Genomic DNA, 19642 nt, shown 5'->3' with positions numbered 1-19642 from the left:
TTGTGGATGCTAGAGGTCAGAGGAGAATGGGCCGACTGATTCAAGCTGATAGAAGAGCAACGTTGACTGAAATAACCACTCGTTACAACCGAGGTATGCAGCAAAGCATTTGTGAAGCCACAACACGCACAACCTTGAGGCGGATGGGCTACAACAGCAGAAGACCCCACCGGGTACCACTCATCTCCACTACAAATAGGAAAAAGAGGCTACAATTTGCACGAGCTCACCAAAATTGGACTGTTGAAGACTGGAAAAATGTTGCCTGGTCTGATGAGTCTCGATTTCTGTTGAGACATTCAAATGGTAGAGTCCGAATTTGGCGTAAACAGAATGAGAACATGTATCCATCCTCTGATGGCTACTTCCAGCAGGATAATGCACCATGTCACAAAGCTCGAATCATTTCAAATTGGTTTCTTGAACATGACAATGAGTTCACTGTACTAAAATGGCCCCCACAGTCACCAGATCTCAACCCAATAGAGCATCTTTGGGATGTGGTGGAACGGGAGCTTCGTGCCCTGGATGTGCATCCCTCAAATCTCCATCAACTGCAAGATGCTATCCTATCAATATGGGCCAACATTTCTAAAGAATGCTATCAGCACCTTGTTGAATCAATGCCACGTAGAATTAAGGCAGTTCTGAAGGCAAAAGGGGGTCCAACACCGTATTAGTATGGTGTTCCTAATAATTCTTTAGGTGAGTGTAACTGTACCTCTTGTAGGAAGGAACAAGGGGTCGTCATTGATGGTCGGTACGTGTCAGTTCCCGGCCTCTGGGAGGTAAGAGCCGGTTTTTCTCAAAGTGTCAGTTTTGCATATTGCAGTCTGACACTTCAGCTGTTTTAGTATGGCTGCAAAGCTAACCCGGGACGGCTCTTATTGGGAGTAGTCAAAGTGATGGGTGGGTGGCTACAGGCCGGTTCCAGGCCCGTCTTGGTTTTAGATATAAAACACAGGCAGCACTGTCAGGTGGGGTGGATTACTCCTCTCTGACTGTTGAGCGCTGCCAGTCTCTGTGTTGGGGCCTGGGAGTTTGGGCTGGGATTAAGGCCTGCTACCTTGTTTGTGTGAAAGCATGTGGATTCTGCTTTATACAAGGACTTCTGCGTTACTTCCTGGTGGGAACGAACACCAGAATCAAGGTGACTGTTTGTTTTTTCTGGAAAAATGTTATTTTTTTTGTCACTTACTTAGGCTACATGCACACGACCGTATGTGTTTATCAGTCCGCAAATTGCGGATCCGCAAAAAAAACGGATGCCATCCGTATGCCATCCGTTTTTTTTCCGGATCCATTATAACAATGCCTAAAACGGACAAGAATAGGACATGTTATATTTTTTTTGCGGGGCTACGAAACGAACATTCGGATGCGGATAGCACACGATGTGCTGTCCGCATTTTTTGCGGACCCATTGAAATAAATGGGTCCGCATCCTATCAGCAAAAAAAAAAAATGGAATGGACACGGAAACAAACATCTGTCAAACATCTGTCAAGAGCGTGACGTTTTTTGCGGTCTGCAAACTGCCGCCCGTGTGACTTCCGCAATTTGCGGAACGGAAGGCTCATTGTAGAAATGCCTATTCTTGTGCGCAAAATGGACAAGAATAGGACATGCTAAATTGTTTTTGCGGGGCCGCAGAATGGTGCAACAGATGCGGACAGCACATGGAGTGCTGTCCGCATCTTTTGCGACTCCATTGAAGTGAATGGAGCTCGGATGTGGACCACAACAAAGTTCGTGTGCATGAGGCCTTAATGTGTGAATAAACACTGAACTGTTTAAGTTAAAGACTTTGTTATTGCCTCTATACTGCGCCCGCTAGCCTGTCTACCAGAGCGAATCCCCACACTCTCTAGAGTTTTTTTTTTGTCATATTCATATGAAATCCAATCAAACAGAAAAAGATTACAGCATCTTTCCACAGAATATCTCCATATTTATGAAGCTGTACAAAGAACCAAACAGAGGCTAATGGAGTATCTGCAGTTTTGTAGTATCTAGCGGGGACTCAATGGGCCTTCGTACGGTGAGATCTCAGTGATCTACGAATCTCATGTGACAATAAAAGACATTTATTAAGCTATACAACTCAGTGAGTGCCAGTCCTTTCTGATCTACGAAGTGTCAGAACCCATCTGTATATGTTGGAGATGCCAAGAACTCAAAATCTCTGATGTAGGATTAAAAAGCCAATTTTAATTTTATTTGAATGCATTTAACAACATTTCTCACAGGTTTATCGTGACTTGGAGTCTACAGTGATATACATAATGTAGTGTAATCATCATGTCACATTCTCTAACAAGTTTTCTGATATGCCCATCTAAAAGGTTTTCCAGTAGTTACAGTTTGGTGGGAAATGGAGACCCTTTACGTAATATATCTTGCACCCTCAAGTGGCAAATCTTTTTAACCTCAGCAACGCCCTTGAGAAGTTCTACAGAAGGGTCGTTTTGAAGGCGAGCGGTCAACTCCTCCATTATTTTATCTTTGTCTGACATTTTCGCAGCTATCACAAAAGGAAACCCGAACTTCTGCTTGTACTGCGTGTTCAGGAGAGTCAGACGCTTGCGTTCCTCAGGACTAAGGGATGTGAGACCAGCTTGTTTCTGCTCCTCCTGAGATTCCATTGTTAATGTCCCACTTGACAATTCTCTCCCGGCCAGGTCAGGATGACACCTTAAAATGCCTTCTTTTCCTATTTGGGAATAAAAAAAAAATACAAGAAGAAATTAAAATTTTTATTGACATAAATGTTTTAAGCTTTTCTGATTCAGACCATATCCTGTATTATCAATAGTTTTACATCTTTTTTTCACAGTATCTAGGTCGGCCTTTCTTGAGGGCTAGCAGTGAGGTCTTTGTGGGTAGGGTTGTGATTAAATGGCAATAAAAACGTTTGGTCGCTACACTGGGTAACCAGGAGAATAATGCAATAAGCTTGTGGAATTTATGGCTTCCCTCAAGCAGAGACAAGATAAGAACTTAAAGGATATTTCCAGTCTTTTCAAGCTGAGCCCTTCAAGGCTTTGATGTGTTTGAACCTACGGAGCTACTCCATTCTTATTCTGCTCTGTCTGGTGGAAATGTCCCCGGAACTATTGTTGGACACTGGGAAATATTTGCTGAAGTAACTATGTTTTTCACTGCCCCGCATAGGAGGGGGTTGTCCATATCCCATTGTCTGCCATCGTTGCCTTGTTCACACTCGCTTTTATTTTTTCACTTTCGGCATTCCCAATTGGTGTTACAATGTAATTATATTTGGATCTATAAGGGTAGGATTTTAAAGTTTACCCTTCCTTTCATTCAGGTTCTTTCCTCTCCCAGGGTTGAACATTATGGACATATATCTTTTTTTTATCTTTACTATTAGAGATGAGCAAATCGAAGTCCACAATTTCAGCATAAATTCGAGTTGCCGTGAAGCCAAATTTCCTTGTGCTTCGTGCTTGGCAGTCTCAAATCGATTTAACCTGAAATAGTGTAAAAAAAAAATAAAGAAATAATACTTACCTCAACCATTTTGTCATGAGAGGCCGCCTGCTGCCACCTTGCTTGAAGATCTCAGGCAAAATCCGTTGCGCGGTGACATATGATGTCACGGCATTTCACGTCAGACCTTCAAGCAAGATGACGGCGGCCGGCTAAGCAAATGGATCAGGTAAGTAAGTAGCTTTTTTTATTTTTTACGTTTTACACACTTTTATGCCGCAATCATGTATGAATGTGGCATCTGAGGGGTACAATGATGGGGAACTGCGCAATCGCCGCTCCAAGTCATTGCACCCACTACTTACAAATAAATGTGCTTCGTGACAAAGTAATTTGTCACGAAGCGGATTCTTTCGTAAAATTCGGCGAAGCAGCCAAATCGAATTTTACAAAACTTCTGGTTACAAAAATCTCTACTTACTATGTAACTATATGGAATCCTATTTTTATTGCTACATTTAATTTTCCTGGAAGTTCTAATAATAGAGGAAAATACATATTTGGTCAATCTGACACTAAATGGGTTGTCCAGAATATAACTAAACTCATTGACAAAAAATATAACGAACCAAGAAGGAATTATGGGAATGGAATGAAACTTTCTATGTGAGAATGTAATGATGATATATGTAAGAGATTACACTATTAGTGCGAAAGGAAAACTTTACAATTGAAAGGAGTCTCTAGTATCCTGTTGGGCGCCTCTAGTCTGGATACAAAATGACATACAGTTAGGCATGGTGAGCGTTATTCAGCTGTTGGAGCACCTTGTATCACTTCTATAGGTGACCAAATGTCGTATGTGATGGCTCTGTAGATCTTCATACCAGCAGTTGCAGTAGTGTGTCGCTCCACAGCAAAGGCAGAATTGACATGCTCACCACGAGGCCTAAATGCGTGAACCAATTGTCGTTGGGTCCCAATCAGTACCTCGGTTTGTCATTAAATAAATTACACAGTCTGTAGCAGTCCAGGTTTCTAATTGACGACACCACTGCAAATGAAGGAGATGGTGGCTGGCTGTCAATCGCAGAACACATAATGGGTAGTGTTGATCGAGCACCAAAGTGCTCTGGTGCTCGAGTAGAACACTTTGGGATGCTCGGGTGCTCTACCGAGCACCTGAGCACAATGGAAGTCAATGGGGAAACCCGAGCATACTGGTTCATATGAAAAGGTCAGAAATTGATGGAAAAATCACTAAAATGGTTCGGGAACAGCATGGGGAGGATGTCTGGATGCATCTTGGACTCCCAGGTCGCTGCTGGGAACGATGTTGTCCGAGGAGTACGCCACTTTTACAGACTGACAATAATACACACCAAATCGAAGATAAAATCGATTTTAGAGGAAAAATGGTTAGGAAACATTCTTTCTTGTATATTTACTTGTATATAAAGTGCAAGTGCTGCCAAAAATTACAAGGAAGAGGCACTCCGATACAACCTGTATATCACATAAAGGAGGGCCTCATTCACATTGTAGTACAATTGTTCAGGTAGTGGGACTCCTACACTCATAAAGCCTATACACTAAGTGAAAGGGCTGCCAAAAATTACAAGGAACAGTCACTCCAATACACCCTTTAGTACACATAAAGGAGGGCATCATACACACCCTTGAAAAATTATGATTGATGGCCTGCTGGTGACCCTCAAAAACATTAGGAGCAAGGGCCTGCTGCTGATCTGACCATCTAAAAAATTAGGGGTGAGGGTCTGCTGCTGAGCTGACCATCTAAAAAATTAGGGAGGAGGGTCTGCTGCTGAGCTGACCATCTAAAAAATGAGGGAGGAGGGTCTGCTGCTGAGATGACCCTCTAAAACATTAGGGGCGAGGGCCTGCTGCTTATCTGACCATCTAAAAAATGAGGGCTGAGGGTCTGCTGCTGAGCTGAACATCTAAAACATTAGCGGTGAGGGTCTGCTGCTGATTTGACCATCTAAAGCATTAGGGGTGAGGGCCTGCTGCTGATCTGACCATCTAAAAAAATAGGGGCGAGGGTCTGCTGCTGAGCTGACCATCTAAAAAATTAGGGGTGAGGGTCTGCTGATGATCTAACCTTCTAAAACATTAGGGGTGAGGGTCTGCTGCTGAGCTGACCATCTAAAACATTAGGTGCGAGGGCCTGCTGCTGAGCTGACCATCTAAAAATTAGGGGTAAGAGTCTGCTGCTGATCTGACCTTCTAAAACATTAGGGATGAGGGTCTGCTGCTGAGCTGACATTCTAAAACATTAGGGGTGAGGGTCTGCTGCTGATCTGACCATCTAAAACATTATGGTCGAGGGCCTGTTGGTGACCCTCTAAAATATTAGGAGCGAGGGCCTGCTGCTGAACTGACCCTCTAAAACATTAGGAGCGAGGGCAGCCTAATAAGCATGTTGATATGATGGAGGAGGAGGACGACGAGAAAAGGAAGATTGAACCATATACCCTTTTTAGTGGTGGAAGGGGTGCATGTGAATACAGTGTATTCAATACACCATAAAAGCCACATTTAAAGTGCCTTTATGTTCAGCCGCTTTCCTCTAGTGGAGTAGAGAAGTCAGGCCTTGTTCAGTTTGATAAGAGTCAACTGCGCTTATCAGTTATTTTGCCCCCAGCAGCACTAAATACCCGCTCTGACAAAACGCTGGCAGCAGGGCAGGCCAGCGCCTCAAAAGCGTAGAGCGCCAGTTCATGCCACGTGTCCAGCTTGGACACCCAATAGTTGTAAGGCACAGACGGATCATTGAGGATGCTGACACGGTCTGCTACGTACTACTCCACCATCTTACGAAATGTTTCCCTCCTTGTGACACTAGGCCGGGCATCAGGGTGAGGGTGATGGCGGGGTGTCATGAAACTGTCCCAGGCCTTGGAGAGTGTTGCCCTTGGAACTGCTGTGTGTTCCCCTCGCCTCCCCTCCTCGGTTGCCCAAGGAACTACGTACTCTGCCGTTGTCAGCTGGACAGTTTTGGAGCAATTTTTCCACAAGGACCTTCTGGTATTGCACTGTTTTGCTCGTCCTCACCACCACAGGAATGAGAGATGAGAAGTTCTCTTTGTAGCGGGGGTCGAGAAGGGTGAACAACCAGTAATCGGTGTTGGCCAAAATGCGTATAACGCGAGGGTCACGGGAAAGGCAGCATAACATAAAGTCAGCCATGTGTGCCAGAGTCCCAACAGACAAGACTTTGCTGTCCTCCTCCAGCTCCTCCTCCAGCTCCTCCTCCTCCTCCTCATCATCATCCAATTTGCGCTGAGAAGATGAACTGAGGGTGGTCTGGCTATCACCCTGTGTACTTTCTTCCCCCATTTCCACCTCTTCCACATGCAAAGCGTCCGCCTTCATTGTGAGCAGCGGGCGTTTCAGTAGACACAGAAGTGGGATGGTTACGCTGATAATAGCGGCATCGCCGCTCACCATCTGTGTTGATTTCTCAAAGTTGCGTAAAACCTTAGGTCAGCTGTGTTGCATGTTGGAGCTGGTATTCCACTACTGCCCTCTGCTGCTCACAAAGCCTGGCCAACTTGTGGAACATGGAGTTCCAGCGCGTGCTCACATGGCATAACAGTCGGTGAGCTGGCAATTGCAAGCGCTGCTGCAGTGTTGCCAGACCGACGGCAGCTGTAGATGACTTTCGGAAAAGCGCACACACACGGCGCACCTTCACAAGTAGCTCAGGCAAATTGGGGTAGGTTTTGAGAAACCGCTGAACCACTAAGTTTAACACGTGGGCTAGCCATGGTATGTGTGTGAGCTTGCCGAGCTCCAAAGCCGCCACCAAGTTACGGCCATTATTAGTCACAACCATGCCTGGTTGTAGGTTGAGTGGCGAGAGCCACAGCTCAGTCTGGTCCCTTATACCCTGCCACAGCTCTGCGGCGGTGTGCTGTCACCTAAGCAAATTAGTTTCAGCACTGTCTGTTGCCGCTTCCCCACTGCAGTGCTACACTGCTTCCAGCTACTGACTGATTGCTGACTGGTGCTCCAAGATGAGAATTCAGAGGTGGAAGTGGAGGAGGAGGTGGAGGAGGAGAAGGGGGGAGGGAGTTGCAGCCACTAATGTAGGTGGTGGAGGAAATCCTGATTGAAGTATAGCCCGCAATCCTTGGCGTCAGTATTTGCGCTTTCGTTCAAAGACCTGGGTTATGAACATCTGTACGCTGCGCTGGGACACAGAAGTGGATGTGCTAGCTGATGGTGCTTGCGAAGGTCCAGGTGCAGGGCGGGAGGCATCCGGGCCTGTATCTTGGACAGGGGATTAGCCAGCACGTAACACAGGGGAAGAGGAGGCAGTGGTGTGACCCGCAGACACTGATTGTTGACCCAGGCATTCGGCCCACCTATTAGGGTGCTTTGATGCCATGTGGTGGATCATGCTGGTGGTGGTGAGGTTGCTAGTGTTCACGCCCCTGCTCATTTTGGTACGGCACAGGTTGCAAATTACAATTGGCACTTTCCTCAAAAAAAGCACCAGACTGCGGAACACCTACCCCTTGGCAAAGAAGATTGCCGCAAGGGAGTGCTCCGGGGAACAGTTGTGGGCCTGTTTGGTGTGGCCCGCCTTCTCTCTTTTGCCACCCACTGCCTCTTCTAGCCTGTTGCGGTGCTGCAGATCCCTCCCTCCACTTGCCACCTTCCCAGGTTAGGTCAGTGATTTTATCGTCCACCACCTTCTTTTCCACTTCCTCCCTCTGGTCATCCTCCTGACTTGTTGACCTAACAAGAACCTCACTTATTGAAAACTGTGTCTCATCCTCATCATGAACCTCTTGAGACACTAATTGCGGTTGACTTATTGGCAACTGTGTCTCATCATCATCCACCTCGTGAAACATTAATTGCCGTTCCCCACCCTCATCTTTTTCTGACTGTGGATGCTCAAGAGTTTGGGAATCAGTGCACAAGATCTCCTCATGTCCCTCTTCAAGCGGGCTTGAGACTGGACTTTGTGGAAGACAGGGTGGTGGATGAGTGTGTTTCTTGTGCTCTGGCAGCAGGCACAGTTTCACCGCGCCCAGGGCCACGGCCTCTGAGTGCACCATCAGCAGCATGGCCACTTCCCAGTCCCTTACTGCTCGCCTTGAGCCTATTAAATGGTATATATGATTGCACGTATGTCACACGTACAGTAGCGCAGGTTTTCTAAGTGTATGCGCAAATAAATTAAACTGAATGTCACTGATATTTATGATGCGCAAACATTATACAGGAGATGTAGCGCAGGTAATGTCGCTGTCACCAGCGGCGAAAAAATGAAACTGAATGTCACAGATATTTATGATGCGCAAACGTTATACAGGAGATGTAGCGCAGGTAATGTCGCTGCTGTCACCAGCAGTCAAAAAATTGCACACAATTTAGCACACGTTGCACTAATTTATTTTGCAGCCAGATAAAACAATAGTCCTTAAAAGTACTGTTTGGTCTCTAACACCTTTCAACACTCAAAACTCCCTAAAAAAAAACACAATTCCTCTCCCTACACTATCTGTCCCTTCTGCTGCAGCTCGCCCTGACCAAGTCTGAGCCGAACCACGTGGTATAGCACCCGATGACACGTTCCAGCCAGCCAATCACTGTAATGCCAGTAACCAACATGGCTACGGCATTACAGTGAGTGGCACTACTTCCCCGCACGTTTATTGGCTGCGAGTGAAAAAGGTGTTCGGCCGAGCATGCTCGCCCAACACTAATAATGGGTGCCGTGACACCAAATTTAATTTTGCTAAGCACCTGAAAATGGTCCAAGCAGAGAAAGGGGTGTGTAAAGAAGGTGCCACCTGTGTCTGGATGATAGAGAACAAAACTGTGGGAGCTTGTCGTGAGAATCAAACATCCTCTCTACTGCTGCTCTGTCTGTGCCATCCGGAGCCTGTTTTCTATGTGTACGTGCCCTCATGTAACCACTGCTCCCAACACCTCCTAACAGCTAGGTCAGAACGGTCTAGATGGCGGGCAATTCATCAAAACGACCATGCTGCTTCTCTAAGTCCAATGATGCGCTCCAAAGTCTCAAAGTCTTTAAACTGGGCAACATGTCTTCAAGTGCATCGTAGAGGCATACCTAGCCGTCAAAGATCTCTCACCGAAAGGTACACTGTTCAAAAGTAGCCTCTGAGAGTATTTTTATAGGACAGCAGTGGAAGCAGTTTTATGCTGTCTTGTGGCAAAACCAGGTGTCTAATCAGACCACTCCAGTAATCATTTACATGTCTGCATGTAATTTGCAGCAATCTGACATTTATATTTTTTTTTTTCAATGAATGTAGTTTTCTAAAGGCAGGGAATGCTTCAAAGAAAAAAAATGACCTATTAAATGGCCTATGACTCCAGTGCCTCTACTCTGGTGGTTCCTGGCGGTCTCTGTTTACTTCCTGCACTGATCCCCTGCCACTGCCGCTAAGGCCAATGGGGGATGTAACAGGTGAGTAACTCAGTAATTTGGTTCAGGCTGACAGCATTTACCTACGCTGATACATTGTTGCAAAGTCTTAGTTGCATAAACAGCACTTAGATCAGTTTTTTAGTAGCTCAATCTAAACAGTGCTTTTCTATTCACCAACAGCAAGCAGAGATTTTTGAAAATGTGAGGAAATAAAACACAAAGTACAAGGGTATATTCACAAGTGGTACATGTGTAGAAGCAACTTCTGCAACAAAATGTGGATTTCAGCCAACTCTATTCAGAAATCGCTGCAATAAATCTGATGTGCCTGAATATGACCTTATAGTGCACTGCAGAACTTCATTGCACTGTAATTCATGAGGACCTGTCACCTCTCCTCAGATCTCTGTTTACTTGCATGAAGACTGGACAACTTTAAGACTGGGGTTACACAGCGATCTTGGCTTTAAGTGACCAAAGATCACTGTGTAGCAGTGCAAACGCTGAACTGAATGCGCAAGTTGCCACAACTATGACCCCAGAATTGCAAAACAAAAAATCCAACACTGCTGTATTTTGGGGTTGCAGGAACTTGCAGGTTGTGCTGCAACCCTATTGAGTTAAATGGCTGCACAGCCTTAGCCTTCTTTGCATTCCTTCTTTCTGTCTGCATAGTTGTTTGCAAAAGTTGGCACACCCCACAAAAATGGCTGCTTACATTCTGTGCCTCTCCAGTCTGCCTTCTATGAGAGGGTCTCGGCCTGATAAGTCTGACTTCCGAACAAATGCAGAAGGAATGACTTCTAACCTAGAGAAGAAGAAGCTCCTAGATTTAGGGTTGTATCCTACAAGACCGGGAAGGTGTGATCTTTGAAAATGGCACTAAAATCCAATCCAATTTTAAATGCAGTCGTCCAATCTCATAATAATGGGCGAAGCCCCCTTTAATTGAGTAGATTTGGACCACTAACAACATTTTTGCTGTGGACAAACATTGAAGTTATATACAGTGTTTTATAATTTACTAATTGTAGATCTTTGAACAATAAAAAAGAAAAAACTCAACAAACAAATAAACGACTGGAAAACAACTAATTAAAGGGCAATGTACGAAGGAAATGGAAATGAAGGTTTCTCTGTTATTACATGCTTGGGTTGTAGTCACTGCAGGGCGATCATGATAAACAGGATGCCTAGGACTGCAATGTGCCTGGAGCCGCCTATTATATTCCTTGTCACTGCTCTTTGAAATTCAGACTTAAACATAAGAGTATACGCTTAAAGGGGTTTCCCAGTTACAAAAAAAAAAAACGTGCATAGGGCATAAATGTCTGATCATCAGGGGTCAGACCGCTGGGGACACCAATGATCATAAGAACTGGGGTCTATTTGTTTCCTCATTTGAATGAAGCAGTGATCACAAGGTTGTGCTGCCATTCAACTCCACGGGACTGCCGGAGATAGGCGAGCGCTTGTAGTAGGCGATCTCCAACAGAGCCATGGAGTGGCAGTGCCATACGTGACTTTATTCAAACATGGCAACAGAAGGCTCCCATTCTTGCGGTACCAGTCAGACCTCTTCCGATCAGACACGTCTCCTATTCTGAGGAAGGGGAATAAGTCTCTGTAATGGGACAACCCCTCTGCCGTGCATCTGGACGCAACGCTTTTCTTGTCTGGTCAATTCCGTGCATCGTCTGTGGGACCTGCTGGCCAGAACACCTGGCTGCAGGTGTAAAAGAAGCCTAAGCCGACAGCTATTCAGACTTCTGAGCAACCAATACTCTGCTCTGTACTGACGAGCAACAAAAACCCAGAAACAGCTTTCTGCAGATGGTTGTCAGATTCTGGTTTGGCTTATATCCCACGTCATGTTACAAGGCCTGTTATAGAGTCAACCATTGACTTATAGGGTAGCATGCCTCCAGCAGGTGACAATAAAGAGGTAGCGTTCTCCCTTCTGGATGAGACCTCTTCATGTACCTACATGCTTGGTTCAGCCAGTAAAAGGGAAGAGGGGAATGTGGTGCTCCCATCACCACTGGCAGTGGCTCATCTCCTTTCATAACAAAGGATCAGACATTTTGAAAATCAACATGCCCAGTAAGGAACATCTAATACACATTAAAGGGCTGTCCAGTTCTTCCAAAATCTACTTTGCCTATTAGGTTTGCCTGAAGAAATCCTGGGACTCACAACACCAAAGACAGGACTCTAGTGTCTGACTAGATGCCCCAGAAATGAATCCTAAAAATGTAGAGATCTGCTACAAAACTTCAGATATGAAGCCCTGTTGTGAAAAGCTTATTATCGTCTCAGAACATGGCACCTGGTTGACTTGCAGTTTACACCAGTTTGACCCGTACACTTAATTATTCCCAAAATGACAACTTATCACCTATGCACAGGATCAAGAGAGCAGAGGTTCCTTGTCCACCGTTTTTGTGGTCGAGCATGAACTCTGCCCTCTGCCAAAGATAGCTGATTACAGCGCCTGGCAATCTCCAGCTGTGAGTAGAGTATGAGTTGTGAGAACACCCCATTAAAGGGGTTATGCCACGACTGATGTAAAAAAATGAAAATCAGACATCATATAGTACATGACAATTTCTTTCTAACAAAGCTAAAACCAGCCCTGTACCTGAGATGGGATGACCACACACAGTCAGATGATTCCATTCAGATAACTATCTGCTTGATCTGCACACACTATTGCAATGTCCCTACCTACATAGCAATATCTTATATATTCCTGACAACATTATTTGTAGTCAATATGGCCAGTACCACTACAGTACAGAAAAGTGCCACCACATGCCGGCCATTCACATGTATAATCAAACCATGTAATACATATGCAAGCTAGGTCCACCAGAGTAGGAGCTCTAGTGGTTCATCGATCTGGTCCTTAGAGGTAGTCCTGAGCAGGGACACCCCTCTATAACACCCATACACCCTATTGAAATCAATGAGATCCTTAGATATTTGGATTACAGAAACTAGGAACATAGCCAGTTTTCTTTGTCTATGGTACACGGCTAGGTGGTCAGTAAACTGAACCCCTTTGTCCCTGTTGAAAGGAAGCCAAGCTGAGGTTCTGATAGAAACCAACAAGTGAAGAACCGATCAGAGCTTTCCTAATGCTATCATCCTTTGACATCTGTAGGGTTTCTTTCCACAGCTTCCACCACCAATGTAACTTTTTGAAACGTCTAAATGATTGGTTTATCCATTCATTGGATTTTCTATAATAAGCCTCCAAAAATATTAGCTACTACCAGTTTACAAAATCTAGACAGCTGATTTACAAAGACATAATATGTGTATATACCATGTGGTTGATCATGATTTGGTTACGCAAAAAAAAAAATATAGATCTTGGATGATTTGGAAATTTTCTAATTGAAATTTTTGGGTGATCCAGCAGATGTAGCAAGGAGGACATAGGGACGACATTCTGGACTGGCCTGTACGGTGAGGAGGACATGAATATGGAGTGTGGCCTCTCCTACAGGATGTTATCTTTGCTTTTCTTCCCTTTCATCCTCTCCAATTCTCCTCCTCTTTTGTGTGGCAAGGTACTTTCTCTTTATTCTTGACCCTCTTCCCTGCTCCTCCTCTTCCTAATCTGTGACTGATTCTTTGGAAAGAAGGTCTTTGCCTTTGTGCATCCCTAATTTGTGTTATTCAGCTTGCTGGCAACACCTTCCTGCAATTGATGGAGTGACTGAATGGTGAGGGCAAAAAAAAAAAGTTTTGTGAAACAGACGTTGACCTAGAGCCAGGTCAGTTTGTCAAGGTCTCCTGGGTGGAAAATGGGTTCAAACCTAATATTTATCTATCTGCTCCATGACAAGGGATTAGAAGGAGTTGGCCACTGATAAGAAGGGAAAAAGTGACCTTTCTGTTGACCAACTGGGGAGAATGTAAGGATTAAAATGTCCTATTTTTATTATATTATGTTTCTTATATAGCACCAACATATTCTGTAGCAATTAAAGGGGCTGCCTTCTTGAGATTCAAATTTAGTCCCTATCCACAAGATATGGGATAAGTGACTGATTGTAGACCCCAACCACTGAGATCCTTTTTCCTCTCGAGCAGTGGTGCTGCCTCTCCATACATCTCTAAGGGACTGCTGGAGATAGTCACATACACCACATATCTATCTCCAGCAGTCCCATTAAGAATGAAGGGGTGCCCAAGACCCGCACTCTTGTGACTGGTGTGGTTCCATCGCATAGATCCCTGTCAATCCTATAATTGTAGCAGGTCCAGGTTCTTTACTGTCACCAATATGTCTGGCCATACATTTCCAGACAGTAAGGGAGGCTCTTTGATGGTCACTGTAAAACAGCTCTTTCACGAGGTATAATTTTTAATGTCAAATTCAGGTATGGAAAAACCATATTTAGTAGTTAAAATGTATATCCATAATTTATACCAATATGAACTGTGTGGAGAATCAACAAACGATTGGCCCGACTTTCCACCAATACATGTTTCTGGTATCCACTTCTTGAAGCATTCATGTGTATAAAGTATATAAGTGATATTTTAATATAATTCATGTGTTAAATTGATTTTTTTCTAGGTTATTCCTTCTGTTTAGAGCCCAAAAATCCTTAAAGTGACCCTTCTGTTTGGTAAAAAAATTCACATTACCTGGGGAACGAAAAGAACACTTACCTGTTGCCCTCCTTTTCATCCTTTCAGCTGTAGATCCATCAATTCTTGAGCTCCTCTTCTTTCATCCAAGATGGCCGCATGGATTCTCAGACTATGTGGTACCTCAGTAGTCCAAGGCACTTACTGCTTGTCCAGTCCTGCTCTTGGACTGACCAGCACTGCTCACGTGTTTTGGGCTACAAAATGCAAAATATACATCAGGTAGTCTAAGAAGTGGTATGGCCATTATGGATGACAGAAGAGGAGTCGGTGGATCTGCAGCTGAAAAGATGAAACCCGGAAAACCCCTTTAAGGGGGAAAATCCCTGCAAAATCGACAATTCCAAACATCTTTATATAACATTTTTCACAGTAAGGAAAAGAATGCTGGGCCTTTCAGGTAAGGGTGCTGCTCCTCAGGGTGGGGGTTTGAGGAGATTTCATATATTGGAAGTTATTGCAGTGGTCCACATGTAATGCAGCTTTGTGCCATAGAACACAAATGCCCATATCCACTAGATCAGGGATGGCCAACCTACAACTCTCACCATACCCTGCTTTTGGCTGATAGCTGTAGGCAGTCTGGGCATGCTGGGAGTTGTAGTATTGCAACAGCTAGAGAGCCTCAGGTTGGCCAACCCTGCATTAGATTAGCTGTAAAAGCTCATTCAGCGAACCTCAATCTCTGCCAAGCATGTTCAACTTGATTCCAGTGTTGAAATCCCACACCTGATCCTTTGTTCCCCAGATTTTCCCAATCTTACTACATATTACATCATGTACTTAGATACTGATGATTTGTCCTCAGGATAAATCTTCAATATCAAAGTGGTGGGGGGTCTACCATCCAAAACCCCCAGCATCCCACCCATTTGCTGCTTCTATGCCTGAATCTTTACACTGGAAAGCTCCATCCACTCGGCTACCATTTACATGGTTCCGTCAACTACACAGTAGACAGAATCACGTACATACTGTATTTATTTATTTTGCACATTTTTGCAGTAAAAATTATTGATTAAGCAAATTGTTTCCCTGTTCTGACCATTGTTCCCTACAAAGTTAAATGATATCAGCCCTATTGTTAAATAATGGCAAACACATATGTGTCCCACAAAAGGAAAAGGAAAAAAAAAAGATAAAAATGGGGGTAAACTAAGAAATAAAAAACATAACCTTTAGGCTGGTTTCACATGTTTTAGGGGTGTTTTTCTGCACTTTTTATCAGCAGTTTTTGACACGTTTTTTTCAGCTCCAGATGTTAGCTGAAGCTCTATGGGAAATATGAAAGCTCCTTGAGTTTTATTCATTAGGCGGAGTATTTTTTAATTCTGGTTTCTTTTCAAAAATGCAGCATGCTGCAGCTCTAGACATTTTTCAGGCATTTTGCCGCCAACACTCTTTCTATTGAGGAAACCAGCCATGAAGAAAACACACATGTAAAAAAAATCACTGCATGTAACAAAAAAAAACCCCAAAAAAAACACCAGAGCCTATTTTGGCATTTTCTTAAACTGGTAAAAATGCATGTGTGTAAGGACCATAAGAATAACAGATGAAATTTCGCTCTGCGTATATGCCCAAAACACAAAGTCCTGAATGGGATAAATAAAAGATTGTATTCAAAGACCTGGCAGAGCGGGGGGGAAAGTAATGGCACAGGGACAGCTAAAACTGCTCTACAGCGTCAGGACCCCAACATACAGCTACATGTATCCCAGCTTCAGGGACCCTAACACATGGCTGTATATATCTCGGCTTCAGGGACCCCAACATACAGCTCCATATATCCTAGCTTCAGGGACCCCAACATACAGCTCTATATATCCCAGCTTTAGGGACCCCAACATACAGTTCCATATATCCCAGCTTCTGGCACCCCAAAATATAGCTCTATATATCACAATTTCAGGGACCCCAACATACAGCTCCATATGTCCCAACTTCAGGGACCCCAACATACAGCTCCATATGTCCCAACTTCAGGGACCCCAACATACAGCTCCGTATAGGGACCTTTGTAAACGTAGCACGGTAGAGAATAGGATATTGGGGTTGTCAGCATTCACACATGAATTTTCAGGTTTGGGCGGAGTGATGCGTTAATACATCATTATGACTGTAGTAGATATCCTTTAGATGAGAGCCCCCAGCAGCAGGGACGTGGAGGAGAGCTCAGCAGTGACATCAGAGCCGCAGCCTTTAGTTCAAAGGAACACAGTGACACAAAACTGCAGACGGCATTAGGGTGTTTATTGCTTAATGCACAAAGGTTAATCACTGGTTATTTGTTAGCAAGAAACCTGTCTACTCAGAGCAAGTGATTTAACCCTCCAAGTGCAGCAAGCCCGCCATGTTTGGTGGATTTGCATATCTGGGAAAAACGAATAATGAACGAGAAATAATAAATAATAATTCCTATGATTACAGGGGTTGTTTCACTTCAGCAAGTGGCATTTATCATGTAGAGAAAGGTAATACAAGGCACTTACTAATGTATTGTCCATATTGCTTCCTTTGCTGTCTGGATTCATTTTTCCATCACATTTTGAACAAAATAATTTTTTATTAGAATTTTCAAAGAAATTTCAATATAACATACAGAAAATTTTATTTTTCACATGTAATATTACTTCATATCACGTGAGGTGGGAACACATACTCTACATTTCAAATATAATTGATTATGCATGTATCAGAATAAATTGCAGTAAACTAAAATAAACATATTCACATTTTGTACAGCTTGTTTCCATGGTCACGACCAACCTGCAATCCAGCAGCGGTGGTCGTGCTTGCACACTACAGAAAAAAAGTGTTGGACTATATGCACTCCCACCAGAGAGGCCGGAGATTTTTCCTATAGTGTGCAAGCACGACCACAGATGCTGAATTACAGGGTGGTCATAACCATGGAAACAAGCTGTGTATAATGTGACAAAGGAGGCAATATGGACAATCACAATACATTAGTAAGTGCCTTGTATTAACTTTTTCTACATGATATATGCCACCTGCTGAAGTGAGACAGCCGCTTTAACCCCTGTGTGTCCCACAGAATAAGGCCTCATGCTCGCGGCCGTTGCTGCCCGTGGTTCGTATTGCGGGCCGCAAACAACGGGTCTGCAATATACGGGCGCCGGTGTTCCGTTATATTTCATCAGACATGACGTGAGGAGGTGTGCCGGAGGTGTGGCGCGTCGCGCAGGCGCACAACGATAGGGTAGGGAAATTTCACAGCAGTATTAGCTGGACACCGGCCGACACACTGCGCATGCGCCGGGAGCCTCACCAGCGGTTACGGGCTAGTGCGCAGGCGCAGTAATCGGATGGATGTTCTCAGCTGGACACCGGCCGACACTGTGCATGCGCTGGGAGCCTCACCAGCTGTTAGGGAAGAGAAAAATTACGGGCTAGTTCTTTTTTGCTACCCTAACCGCTGGTGAGGCTTCCCCATCGAATGCGCAGTGTCGGCCGGTGTCCAGCTGAGAACATCCATCCGATCACTGCGCCTGCGCACTGGCCCGTAATTTTTCCCTACCCTAACTGCTGGTGAGGCTCCCGATGCATGCACCGTGTGGGCCGGCGTCCAGCTAACTCTGCTCTGAAATTTCCCTACCCCGTCTTAGTGCGCCTGCACGGCGCGGCACACCTTCTCACGTCATGTCCAGTGCGGCCACGTCACAGCAGGAAGTGACGAGGGTAGGGAAATCTCACGGGTAGGGAAATATAACGGAACACCGGCCGTGTGCTCCCCGCATCACGGATGCGGAACCATTCAAGTGAATGGGTCCGCATACATGATGCAGGGAGCACACGGCGGCGCCCGTTGTTTGCGGGCTGCAATACGAACCACGGCCGGCAACGGCCGTGCGCATGAGGCCTTATTCTGTTGGGTTCGTAATCCGGAGCTGCGGTGCAGAACGGAGGCACGGAACCACTAGAGAGCTTCCGTGGTGTTTCTGTCTGTGCCTCCACAACGCAAAAACAAAGAACTTGTTCTATTTTTTTAACAGTGCGGACGGATCAGGGACCCATCCAAGTTGAATGGGTCTGGATCCGTCGCTGCTGCCGCACGGATGAGGCCAGTGCATTGGGGACTGCAAATTGCGGTCCCCAATGCATGGAACGGCCACACAACGGCCGTGTGCAAGAGGCCTAACTGCGTGTCATCAGTGTGCATGGAGTGTGGGGCGGCCTCATGAGCTCCATGCGTTACACAGCTGACACCCGCCAACAACGGCCGAGATTGGAGATAACTCTGATCCCATCTGGTTAAGGCCTCTTGCACACGAACATGTGCGGGCTGCAATGCACGAACACCCACCGCGGGGCAGCCGCAGCGGATCGCGGACCCATTCACTTTAATGAGTCTGTGATCCGGCCGTTCCGCAAAAAGATAGGACATGTTCTATCTGTTTGCGGAACGGAAGTATTGAAGTGAATGGGTCCGCATCCGTGATGCAGAATGCACAGGGAGCGGTGCCCGTGTATTGCAGATCCGCAAATGCCACGGAGCGCACACGTGTGCAATAACCCTAACCCCTCAGATGCCGCAGCCGATAGCATCTGTGTCACCTGAGCAGTTAGACCGCATGAGGGTGCTCTTGCTATCCGCTGATCACACCCCTCCCCCACAACAATCGGTTGTCCTGGCAGATGGTAACACAGCGTCCAAAAATGTCTGAACTATTAAAACATCGTGTTATTTATCACATGCAGTAAACGCTGTGACCTCATCTCTCAAAAAAAGCAGTACAAAAAAAAAAAATTGGATCACCATAAGGCCTCATGCACACGGCTGTTGTGCGGCCGTTCCATGCGGCAGCCGGGATGGATCGAGACCCATTCAACTTGAATGGGTTCGTGATACGTCTGGACCGCAAAAAAATAGAACATGTTCTATTTTTTTTGCAGTGCGGAGGCACGGACAGACACACCACAGAAGTGCTCCGTAGTGCTTCCGTGGGGTTCCGTGCCTCTGTTCCGCACCGCACCTCCGGATTGCGGACCCATTCAAGTGAATGGGTCCGCATCCATGATGCGGGGAGCACACGGCCGGTGCCTGTATATTATGGACCCGCTGTT

The 19642-nt window shown here is 45.2% G+C and overlaps 1 protein-coding gene across 1 annotated transcript in view; it reads right to left on the bottom strand.

The window, feature by feature from the left end:
* Window positions 1–2191: 2191 nt before the first annotated feature.
* Window positions 2192–19642, bottom strand: part of URAD (ureidoimidazoline (2-oxo-4-hydroxy-4-carboxy-5-) decarboxylase) — a 34580-nt gene continuing 17129 nt past the window's right edge. The window contains exon 2 of the mRNA XM_040422611.1: window positions 2192–2713. Within this exon, the coding sequence (XP_040278545.1) occupies window positions 2358–2713 (356 nt within the window). The 3' untranslated portion in view covers window positions 2192–2357. The remainder of the gene's footprint in view (window positions 2714–19642) is intronic.

The sequence above is a fragment of the Bufo bufo genome, chromosome 3 (genome assembly GCF_905171765.1).
Source record: "Bufo bufo chromosome 3, aBufBuf1.1, whole genome shotgun sequence".
Classification (NCBI taxonomy): domain Eukaryota; kingdom Metazoa; phylum Chordata; class Amphibia; order Anura; family Bufonidae; genus Bufo; species Bufo bufo.
Note: the sequence above shows the minus strand (reverse complement) of the source record. Positions and strands in the feature narration are given on the sequence as shown.